The sequence below is a fragment of the Hypanus sabinus genome, chromosome 7 (assembly GCF_030144855.1).
Source record: "Hypanus sabinus isolate sHypSab1 chromosome 7, sHypSab1.hap1, whole genome shotgun sequence".
Classification (NCBI taxonomy): domain Eukaryota; kingdom Metazoa; phylum Chordata; class Chondrichthyes; order Myliobatiformes; family Dasyatidae; genus Hypanus; species Hypanus sabinus.
The window spans coordinates 114,805,546-114,818,299 of NC_082712.1; the positions used below are offsets into that span (position 1 = coordinate 114,805,546).

Consider the following 12,754-nt stretch of genomic DNA (forward strand, 5'->3'; position numbering starts at 1 on the left):
ATTACAGTCCCAGTACTACAGGGGCCAGTATAGTTGCACACACTGTCCCATTACGGGCCCAGTATGCTGGGAGCCAGTATAGTTGCTCACACTATCCCATTACAGACCCAGTACTAGAGGAGACAGTAAATTTGCTCCCACTACTACAGCAATGGTCCCACTACTACAGCAGCCAGTGTAGTTTTCATTCCATCCCATTGCAGTCCCAGTACTGCGAAAGCCAATATAGTTACTCTCACTGTCTCATTATTATCCCAGTACTACAGCAACCAGTACAATTGCTCACACTGTCCTATTACTGTCACGGTACTGCAGGAGCCAGTATAGTTGCTCACTCCATCCCATTACAGTCCCAGTACTATGGCAGCCAGAATAGTTGCTCACATTGTACCATTACAGTCCCAATAGTATGGGAGCCAGTATAGTTGCTGACACTGTACCATTATGGTCCCAGTAGATTAGAAGCCAGTACAGTTGCTTACACTGTCCTGTTACAGTCCCAGTATTACAGTAGCCAGTATAGTGTTCACACTGTCCCATTATGGTCCAAGTACAACAGGAGACAGTATAGTTGTTGACACCGTCCCGTTACGGTCCCAGTACTATGGGAGCCAGAATCATTGCTGACATTGTTCCATTATGGTCCAAGTACTACAGGAGACAGTATACTTTTCACATTGTCCCATTTTGGTCCCAGTACTATGGGAGGCAGAATAGTTGTTCACACTGTCCCATTACTGTCCAAGTGCTACAAGACCCAGTATAGTATTCACACTGTCCGATTATGGTCCCAGTACTACACCAGACAGTATAGTTGCTCACTCTTTCCCATTACGGTCCCAGTACTGCGAGAGCTAATAAAGTTGCTTTCACAGTCCCATTATAGTCCCAGAGCAAGGGGAGCCAATACAGTTGCTCACCTTGTCCCTTTACAGACCCAGTATTACAGGAACCAGTATAGTATTCACAACGTCCCATTATGGTCCCAGTACTACAGTAGACAGTATAGTTGCTCACACTTCCTCATTACAGTCCCAGTACTGTGAGAGCCAGTATAGTTGCTCTCACAATCCCATTACAACCCCAGTACTAGAGGAGCCAGTATAGATGCTTACATTGTCCCTTTATTTTCACAGTACCACTGGAGTCAATATAATTGTTCATAGTGTCCCATTACAGACCCAGTACTATAGATGCCAATATAATTACTCACACTGTCCCATTACGGTCCCAATGCTATGGGACCCAGTTCTGTTGCTCACATTGCCACATTACAGTCGAAGTACTGTGGGAGCCAGTATTGTTGCTCATGTTTTTGAATTACAGACCAAGTACCAAAGGAGTCAGTATAATTGCTCACATTGTCCCATTCTGGTCCCAGTACTACAGGAGCCAGTGCAGTTTTCACACTGTCCCCATGCGGTCCCAGCACTGTGAGAGCCAATATATTTCCTCTCACTGTCCCAGCAGTCCCAGAACTATGTGAGACAAAATAGTTGCTCACACTGACCTACTACGGTCCCAGTACTACAGGAGTCAGTATAATTGTTCATACTTTCTCATCACATCCCCAGTACTACAGAAGCTTGTATAGTTGCTCACACTGTCCCAGTATTGTGGGAGCTATTGTAGTTACTCTCACTGTCCCATTACAGTCTCAGAACTATGTGATCCAAAATAGTTGCTCACACTGTCGTATTCTGGTCCCAGTATGACAGGGACCAGTATAGTTGCTCACCCTTTTCCACTATGGTCAAGAACTGCAGAAGCCAGTGTAGTTGCTCACCCTGTCCCATTACAGTGCCAGTACTGCAGGAGACTGTAGAGTTGCTCACAATGTCCCATGACAGTGCCAGTACTACAGGAGACTGTAGAGTTGCTCACAATGTCCCATTACAGTGCCAGTACTACAGGAGACTGTAGAGTTGCTCACCCTGTCCCATTACTGTGCCAGTACTACAGGAGACTGTAGAGTTGCTCACCCTGTCCCATTACAGTGCCAGTACTACAGGAGACTGTAGAGTTGCTCACAATGTCCCATTACAGTGCCAGTACTACAGGAGACTGTAGAGTTGCTCACCCTGTCCCATGACAGTGCCAGTACTACAGGAGACTGTAGAGTTGCTCACCATGTCCCATTACAGTGCCAGTACTACAGGAGACTGTAGAGTTGCTCACAATGTCCCATTACAGTGCCAGTACTACAGGAGACTGTAGAGTTGCTCACCCTGTCCCATTGCAGTACCAGTATTACAGGAGACTGTAGAGTTGCTCACAATGTCCCATTACAGTGCCAGTACTACAGGAGACTGTAGAGTTGCTCACCCTGTCCCATGAAAGTGCCAGTACTACAGGAGACTGTAGAGTTGCTCACCCTGTCCCATTACAGTGCCAGTACTACAGGAGACTGTAGAGTTGCTCACCCTGTCCCATTACAGTGCCAGTATTACAGGAGACTGTAGAGTTGCTCACCCTGTCCCATTACAGTGCCAGTACTACAGGAGACTGTAGAGTTGCTCACCCTGTCCCATTACAGTGCCAGTAGTACAGGAGACTGTAGAGTTGCTCACCCTGTCCCATGACAGTGCCAATACTACAGGAGACTGTAGAGTTGCTCACCCTGTCCCATTACAGTGCCAGTACTACAGGAGACTGTAGAGTTGCTCACAAAGTCCCATTACAGTGCCAGTACTACAGGAGACTGTAGAGTTGCTCACCCTGTCCCATGACAGTGCCAGTACTACAGGAGACTGTAGAGTTGCTCACCCTGTCCCATGAAAGTGCCAGTACTACAGGAGACTGTAGAGTTGCTCACCCTGTCCCATGAAAGTGCCAGTACTACAGGAGACTGTAGAGTTGCTCACCCTGTCCCATTACAGTGCCAGTACTACAGGAGACTGTAGAGTTGCTCACCCTGTCCCATTACAGTGCCAGTACTACAGGAGACTATAGAGTTGCTCACAATGTCCCATTACAGTGCCAGTACTACAGGAGACTGTAGAGTTGCTCACCCTGTCCCATTACAGTGCCAGTACTACAGGAGACTGTAGAGTTGCTCACCCTGTCCCATGACAGTGCCAGTACTACAGGAGACTGTAGAGTTGCTCACCCTGTCCCATGACAGTGCCAGTACTACAGGAGACTGTAGAGTTGCTCACCCTGTCCCATGACAGTGCCAGTACTACAGGAGACTGTAGAGTTGCTCACCCTGTCCCATGACAGTGCCAGTACTACAGGAGACTGTCGAGTTGCTCACAATGTCCCATTACAGTGCCAGTACTACAGGAGACTGTAGAGTTGCTCACAATGTCCCATTACAGTGCCAGTACTACAGGAGACTGTAGAGTTGCTCACCCTGTCCCATGACAGTGCCAGTACTACAGGAGACTGTAGAGTTGCTCACCATGTCCCATTACAGTGCCAGTACTACAGGAGACTGTAGAGTTGCTCACAATGTCCCATTACAGTGCCAGTACTACAGGAGACTGTAGAGTTGCTCACCCTGTCCCATGACAGTGCCAGTACTACAGGAGACTGTAGAGTTGCTCACAATGTCCCATTACAGTGCCAGTACTACAGGAGACTGTAGAGTTGCTCACCCTGTCCCATTACAGTGCCAGTATTACAGGAGACTGTAGAGTTGCTCACCCTGTCCCATTACAGTGCCAGTACTACAGGAGACTGTAGAGTTGCTCACAATGTCCCATTACAGTGCCAGTACTACAGGAGACTGTAGAGTTGCTCACCCTGTCCCATGACAGTGCCAGTACTACAGGAGACTGTAGAGTTGCTCACCCTGTCCCATGACAGTGCCAGTACTACAGGAGACTGTAGAGTTGCTCACCCTGTCCCATGACAGTGCCAGTACTACAGGAGACTGTAGAGTTGCTCACCCTGTCCCATGACAGTGCCAGTACTACAGGAGACTGTAGAGTTGCTCACAATGTCCCATTACAGTGCCAGTACTACAGGAGACTGTAGAGTTGCTCACCCTGTCCCATGACAGTGCCAGTACTACAGGAGACTGTAGAGTTGCTCACCCTGTCCCATTACAGTGCCAGTACTACAGGAGACTGTAGAGTTGCTCACCCTGTCCCATGACAGTGCCAGTACTACAGGAGTCTGTAGAATTGCTCACCCTGTCCCATTACAGTGCCAGTACTACAGGAGACTGTAGAGTTGCTCACAATGTCCCATTACAGTGCCAGTACTGCAGGAGACTGTAGAGTTGCTCACCCTGTCCCATGACAGTCCCAGTACTATAGAAGCCAGTATAGTTGACCACACTGTCCCATTACTGTCCCGGTACCACGGGAGCCAGTAAAATTGTTCATACTGTCCCATCACAGTCCCAGTACTACAAGTGCCAGTAAAATTGCTCTCACTGTCTCATTATGGTCCCAGTACTACAGTAGCCAGTATAGTTGCTCATATTGTCGCATTATGATCCCAGTATTACAGGAGCCCATATATTTGCTCACAGTATTCCATTATGGTCACAGTACTACAGGAGCCAGTGTAGTTTTCACACTGTCCCATTACCGTGCCTGTAGTATGGGAACCTGTATTGTTGCTCTCACTTTTCCTTTATGGTGCCAGTACTGCAGAAGCCAATATAATTGCTCACACTGTCCCATTAAAGACCCAGTACTAAAGGAGACATCATAATTGCTCACATTGTCCCATTAAAGACCCAGCACTAAAGGAGCCAGTATAATATTCACACTGTCCCATTACGTTCCCGTACTACAGGAGCCAGTATTGTTGCTCACACTGTTTCATTACTGTCCCAGTACTACAGGAGACAGTATAGTCTTCGCACTGTCCCATTACCATCCTTGTACTATGGGTGCCAGTATATTTGCTCACACTGTCCCATTACAACGGCAGGTAGTATAGTTGTTCACACTGTCCTATTATGGTTCCAGTACTAAAGGAGCAGCATATTTGTTCACAATGACCCAATACAGGCCCAGTACTACAGTAGTTAGTATAAATACTCATACTGTTCCATCACAGCCCCAGTACTACAGGTGCCAGTATAATTCCTCACACTATGCCATTACAGTCTCAGTCATACAGGAGCCAGTTTAATTGCTCACACTGTCCATTACACTCCCAGTACTACGGGAGCCTGCACACTGTCCCATTATGGTCCCAGTACTGCAGGAGCCAGAATAGTTGCTCACACTCTCCCATTATGGTCCCAGTACTAAAGGAGCCAGAACAGTTGCTCATACTCTCCCATTATGGTCCCAGTACTGCAGGAGCCAGAACAGTTGCTCATACTCTCCCATTATGGTCCCAGTACTGCAGGAGCCTGCATAGTTGCTCTCACTCTCCCATAACAGTCCCAGAACTAAGTGAGCCAACATTATTGCTCACACTGACCCATTACGGACAGAGTACTACAGGAGCCAGTATAGTTGCTCACAATGTCCAATTATGGTCCCACTACCTTAGGACACAGTATAGTTTTCACACTGCCCCATTACGTTCCTAGTACTATGGGAACCAGTGTATTTCTCACAGTCTCCTATTATGGTCACAGTACTACAGTACAGTATAATTGCTCACATGGTCCCTTTATGGTCCCAGTACCATGGGAGCTAGTATAATTGCTCACACTGTCCCATTACAGTCCCAGAACTGTAGATGCCAGTACAGTTGACCACACTGTCCCATTATTGTGGCAGTACTACAGGAACCAGTATAGTTGCTCACATTGTCCCATTACAGACCAAGTACTACATGAGCCAGTATAATTGCTCACACTGTCCCATTATGGTCCCAGAACTGCATGAGCCAGTGTAGTTTTCACACTGTCCCATTACAGTCTCAGTACTATGCGACGGACTATAATTGCTCACACCGTCCCATTCACTCCCAGTAGTACGGGAGCCAGTATAATTCCTCACACTGTGACATTACAGTCTCAGTCATACAGGAGTGAGTATAATTGCTCACACCGTCCCATTCACTCCCAGTAGTACGGGAGCCAGTATAATTCCTCACACTGTGACATTACAGTCTCAGTCATACAGGAGTGAGTATAATTGCTCACACTGTCCCATTCACTCCCAGTAGTACGGGAGCCAGTATAATTCCTCACACTGTGACATTACAGTCTCAGTCATACAGGAGTGAGTATAATTGCTCACACTGTCCCATTCACTCCCAGTACTACGGGAGCCAGTATAGGTGCTCACACTGTCCCATTATGGTTCCAGTACTACATGTGCCAGAAGAGTTGCTCTACTCTCACATTATGGTCCATGGACTGCAGGAGCCTGTATAGTTGCTCTCACTGTCCCATTACAGACCCAGTACTGCAGGAGACAGTATTGATGCTCACACTTTTCCATTATGGTCCCAGAACAGCGGAAGCCAATATAGTTGCTCACACTGTCCCATGACGGATCCAGTACTATGGTAACCAGTATAGCTGCTCGCACTATCCCATTATGGTCCCAGTACTACAGCAGCCAGAATAGTTGCTCACACTCTCCCATTACGGTTCCAGTACTGTGGAAGCCAGTATAGTTACTCTCACTATCCCATTGCAGTCCCTTAACTAGGGGAGCCAATATAGATGCCCACACTGTTCCATTACTTTCCCAGTACTATGGGAGCCAGAATAGTTGTTCACAATGTCCCATCACAACCCCAATATTACAGGTGCCAGTATAATTCATCACACTGTGCCATTACAGTCTTAGTCATACAGGAGCGAGTATAATTGCTCACATGGTCCCATTACACTCCCAGTACTATGGGAGCCAGAATAGTTGCTCACACTCTCCCATTATGGTCCCAGTAATGCAGGAGCCTGTATAGTTGCTCTCTCTGTCCCATAACAGTCCCAGAACTAAGTGAACCAAAATTGTTGCTCACTCGGACCCATTACGGTCAGAGTACTACAGGAGCCAGTATGGTTGCTCACTCTGCACCATTACGGTCCCAGCACTACAGGAGAGTATAATTGCTCACACTGTCCCATTACGGTCCCAGTAGTACGGGAGCCTGTATAGTTGCTCACACTTTTCCTTTACAGTCCCAGTACAACGGGAGCCAGGATAGTTGCTCACACTGTCCCATTACAGACCCAGTACTACAGGAGCCAGTACAATTGCTCACACTGTCCCCTACTGTCCCAGTACTACAGGAGACAGATAGGGGCTCACAGTGTCCCATTACTACAGGAGCCTCTATGGTTGCTCACATTGTCCTGTTACTGTCCCAGTACTACAGGAGAGTACAATTGCTCTCACTGTCACATTACAGTCCCAGCAGGAGCCTGTCCCAGTGCGGTCCCAGTACTACGCAAGCCAGTATAGTTCCTCACACTGTCCCATTATCTTGCGAGACTACAGGGAATTAGGAAGGAAGTTGAAAAGCAGGACCGCAAAGCTAGTAATTTTGGGATTACTGACTGTGCCATGCGACAGCGAGTATAGGAATAGAATGAGCTTGAGGTTAAATGCATGTCTGAGGGATTGGAGCGGGGGGCAGGGATTCAGATTTCTGGATCACTGGGACCACTTTTGGGGCAAGTGTGACCTGTACAAAAAGGACGGGCTGCATTTGTACTCGGAGGTACCAATATCCTGATGGGGTGGTTTGCTAAGGCTACTGGGGAGAGTTTAAACTAGAATTGTTGGGGGGTGGGAACCGAACTAAAGAGACTGGGGAAGAGGAGGTTGGCTCACAAATAGAGAACGCTTGTAGACAGTGTGAGAGGGAGGATAGGCAGGTGATAGAGAAGGAACACACTCAGACCGAAGGCTTGAGATGTGTCTATTTTAATGCAAGGAGAGTTGTGAACAAAGCGGATGAGCTTAGAGTGTGGATCAGCACTTGGAGCAATGATGTTGTGGCCATTACAGAGACTTGGATGGCTCAGGGAGAGGAATGGTTACTTCAACTGCCGGATTTTAGATGTTTCAGAAAGCCCAAGGAGGGAGGCAAAGGAGGTGGGGGAGTGGCACATGAGATCAGAGATAGTGTCACAGCTGCAATGCAGAAAAGGTGGACGTCATGGAGGGATTGTCTACAGAGTCTCTGTGGGTGGAGGTTAGGAACAGGAAGAGGTCAATAACTTTAACAGGAATATCGAGGAGCAGGTAGGAAAACAGATCCTGGGAAAGTGTAATAATAAGAGTTGTCATTATGAGAGATTTTAATTTCCCAAATATCGATTGGCATCTCCCTAGAGCAAGGGATTTAGATGGACTGGAGTTTGGTAGGTGTGTTGAGGAAGGTTTCTTGACACAATATGTAGATAAGCCTACAAGAGGAGAGGCTGTACTTGATTTGTATTGGGAAATGAACCTGGTCAGGTGTCAGATCTCTCAGTGGGAGAGCATTCTGGAGATAGTGATCATAATTCTATCTGCTTTACAATAGCATTGGAGAGAGATAGGAACAGACAAGTCAGAAAAGCATTTAATTGGAGTAAGGGGAATTACGAGGCAATCAGGCAGGAAATTGGAAGCCTAAATTGGAAACAGATGTTCTCAGGGAAAAGTACGGAAGAAATGTGGCAAATGTTCAGGGGATATTTGTGTGGAGTTCTGCATAGGTACGTTCCAATGAGACAGGGAAGTTATTGTAGGGTACAGGAACTGTGGTGCACAAAGGCAGTCAAGCAGAAAAAAATCCTTACAAAAGGTTCAGAGAGCTAGGTAATGTTAGTGATCTGGAAGATTATAAGGCTACTAGGAAGGAGCTTAAGAAGGAAATTAGGAGAGCCAGAAGGGGCCATGAGAAGGCCTTGGTGGGCAGGATTAAAAAAATCCCCAAAGCATTCTACATGTATGTGAAGAGCAAGAGGACAAGATGTGGAAGAATAGGACCTATCAAGTGTTACAGTGGGAAAGTGTGTATGGAACCGGAGGTACTTATTGAATATTTTACTTCAGTATTGATTATAGAAAAGGATTTTGGTGATTGTAGTGATGACTTGCAGCAGACTGAAAAGTTTGAACATGTAGATATTAAGAAAGAGGATGTGCTGGAGCTTTTGGAAAGCATCAAGTTGAATAAGTCACTGGGACCAGATGAGATGTACCCCATGCTACTGTGGAAGGTGAGGGAGGAGATTGCTGAGCCTCTGGCAATGATCTTTGCATCATCAATGGGGACGGGAGAGGTTCCCGAGGATTGGAGGGTTGCGGATGTTGTTCCCTTATTCAAGAAAGGGAGTAGGGATAGCCCAGGAAACTATAGACCAGTGAGTCTTACCTGAGTGGTTGGTAAGTTGATGGAGAAGATCCTGAGAGGCAGGATTTATGAACATTTGGAGAAGTATAATATGATTAGGAATAGTCAGCACGGCTTTGTCAAGGGCAGGCCCTGTCTTACGGGCCTGATTGAATTTTTTGAGGATGTGACTAAACACATTGATGAAGGAAGAGCAGTAGATATAGCGTATATGGATTTCAGCAAGGCATTTGATAAGATACCCCATGCAAGGCTTATTGAGAAAGTAAGGAGGCATGGGATCCAAGGGGACATTGCTTTTTGGATCCAGAACTGGCTTGCCCACAGAAGGCAAAGAGTGATTGTAGACAGGTCATATTCTGCATGGAGGTCGGTGACCAGTGGTGTGCCTCAGGGATCTGTTCTGGGACCCTTACTCTTCATAACTTTTATAAATGACCTGGATGAGGAAGTGGAGGGATGGGTTAGTAAGTTTGCTGATGACACAAAGGTTGGAGGTGTTGTGGATAGTGTGGAGGGCTGTCAGAGGTCACAGTGAGGCATTGATAGAATGTAAAACTGGACTGAGAAGTGGCAGATGGAGTTCAACCCAGATAAGTGTGAAGTGGTTCATTTTGGTAGGTCAAATATGATGGCAGAATATAGTATTAATGGTAAGACTCTTGGCAGTGTGGAGGATCAGAGGGATCTTGGGGTCCGAGTCCACAGGACACTCAAAGCAGCTGCGCAGGTTGACTCTGTGGTTAAGAAGGCATACGGTGCATTGGCCTTCATCATCGTGGAATTGAATTTAGGAGCCAAGAGATAATGTTGCAGCTATATAGGACCCTAGTCAGACCCCACTTGGAGTACTATGCTCTGTTCTGGTCACCTCACTACAGGAAGGATATGGAAGCCATAGAAAGGGTGCAGAGGAGATTTACAAGGTTGTTGCCTGGATTGGGGAGCATGCCTTATGAGAATAGGTTGAGTGGAGTTGGCCTTTTCTCCTTGGAGAGACAGACGATGAGAGGTGACGTGATAGAGGTGACAGTATAGTTGCTCACACTGTTCCATTACTGTTCCAGTACTACAGGAGCCAGTATAGTTCCTCACACTCTCCCATTATGGTCTTAGTACTACAGGAGGCAGTATAATTGATCACACTGTTCCATTACGATCCCAGTGTCCCAGTACAGTCCCAGTACTGCAGGAGCCAGTATAGTTGCTCATGTTTTGGCACTGCAATTCCCGTACCAGTGGTCATCCACAGTTGCTTAGAAGCCCAGGTCTTGGTTTGGTTTCTTTATATACTGACTGCCATCACTCAGTGTGAGGAGGTCTCACAGACCCGTTTGCTGGAAATGAACACATTCACAACTGACCTGCTGAAATGATGTGGAATTGGAGGTACACAGTAGAGATAGAAAAATACAGTGACAAAGAACAGGTCATTGCCATTGCCCAGAAATCAACTGCAAATTGAAGAGAAAATGAAAAGATAGAAAAATGAATTAAGAAATAGAGTTGCTGGACAATTATATGCGGGATAAGGTTTGAAAAAGGCACAGAGTGTTCATCTTTTGTTATCTACTATTTGGGGTATGCATCAATTATCCATGGACAATATGTATCTGAGATAATCCAGCTACAATGAAGCATCAGTGCAGTATATCCATAATTTTCAACCTGGGCCACTTCCGGGTTCGTGTTTAGCTCGGATACCTGTACTTAGAGATGATAGGGTCAAGTGGTTGGGCAAGATCAGGAGCAGTGAGCCTGACGCAGCCTCATTCTGTGCTTCCAGATGTGAAAAGGGACTGCAACAATGTTTTTCATAAGGAGTTCAATGGTCGCTACCAACTGGATTTCAAGGCTGCAGAGAACCTCTGCCGTTCCCTCGGGACCACCTTAGCCACACTGGAACAGCTGAAGAGGGCGCACGCAGCAGGTTATGAAAAGTGCAGGTAAGCAGGGCTCAGGGTGGAAAAGGAAACCATCTTTGTATCAGGATAGCGCAGTCACACCGACCCCTTCTGGTGGATGAAGGGATTGTCACTGACAGCTTGTAAAAAGCAGCAGGATTACTGTACTGTGCCAAGGATATACAAGAGAAGATTACCAGCTCCAACATCACACAGTTCCTACTGGAGTCAGAGAGTTGTACACCATAGAAACAGATCCCATGTCCCACCACATCTATGCTGACAATTGTGTCTAACTATACTAATCCAACTTGCCTACACCAATTCCATTCCTTTTATGCTTTGCTCATCATCCAGGCACCTGCCAAAACACTTCTTACTGTTCCTGCTTTCCCCTGCCTCACCTCCCACCATCTGATTGCTCAGTCTAGGTAACAGCTACTCTTTATATGGAAACTCTTACCATTCAGATCTGCTTTAAACCTCCTCCCTCTCATCACTAAGGACCCTCATTGTCTGGGACATGCCCTCTTTTCATTCGTTCCAATGGGGGGGGGGGGAGGTACAGGAACCTGAAGCTCACAGACAAGGGAGAACAGCTTCTTCCTTCTTGCCATCACATATCTGAATGGTCCATGAACCCATGCACACTACCGCACTATTCCACTGTCACATTATGTATTTATTTATTGTATTTTATGGTAATAATTTTATGTCTCACACTGAACTGCTGCCACAAAGCAACAAACTTCAGGGCATATACTGGTGATAAAAAACCTGATTCTGATTAAACCTATGGCTCTTAGTGTTAGACACCAACCCAATGGATTAAGGTTAGGCTTAGGCTTCCTCATTGGTCCCAGCCTAATAAACAGTTTTACGCTGAACTGACAACTCCTAAGTAATGGTCACACCGGATGGAAGGAAACTGTTCTCAAAGAGTGCAGAGGGTTTTTGTCCTACCATGGCTCAACGGTGTGCAAATCCAGAGATATATCTGAGCTCGCATAAAGCACCTCAATTGCTCTGCCTGCTTACGGAACTCCATCACTCATAGTCCCCCTGCATTCCAGATGTCTGGGCTCACCTCATCAGTCTCTTCGGTTTGAATCATCTCAGGTCCCTTCCCTTAGAATAGCAACTATTTCACACGCTCAGTTCTTGGAGCTGTATTTAAAGTGAAGGAGGAATTTCAGCATCTGAATGGAGTCCTAAAATCCCTTGTCATCATAACTGCTAAGAAAGCAAAAGAGAAAGAGAGAGAGAAACAGAGAGAGAGAGAGAGGGAGGGGAGAAAGGGAAGGAGGGATTAAGAGGTGGGGAGAGATGAAAGATAGTGTAAGGAAAAGTGAGAGTGAAAGAGGGAAAAGAACAAAGAGGGGAAAAAGAAGGATGTGAGCTGGATTGAGGAGGAGAGGGGAAAATAAACAAAAGAGGGAGAAAGGGAAAGAAAGCGTGGAGAAGAAGGATAGTGAGTGGAAGAGAGGGGCAGGAAGAGAGAGGGAGGTTGAGGGTGTGAGAGAGAGAGGAAGAAATAAGGAGTAAAATATTGAACAAAGAAGAGGAAGGGAGAGAAGGGAGAAAGAAACAGAAATTTCAAATGGTTGTCAGAATAGTAATTTATTAAG

At 46.4% G+C, this 12,754-nt stretch overlaps 1 protein-coding gene across 1 annotated transcript in view; it reads left to right on the forward strand.

The window, feature by feature from the left end:
* The window catches only part of LOC132397114 (mucin-2-like), a 77,509-nt gene that overhangs the window by 16,264 nt on the left and 48,491 nt on the right, over nt 1–12,754 (forward strand). The window contains exon 2 of the mRNA XM_059975427.1: nt 11,009–11,168. Within this exon, the coding sequence (XP_059831410.1) occupies nt 11,009–11,168 (160 nt within the window). The remainder of the gene's footprint in view (nt 1–11,008; nt 11,169–12,754) is intronic.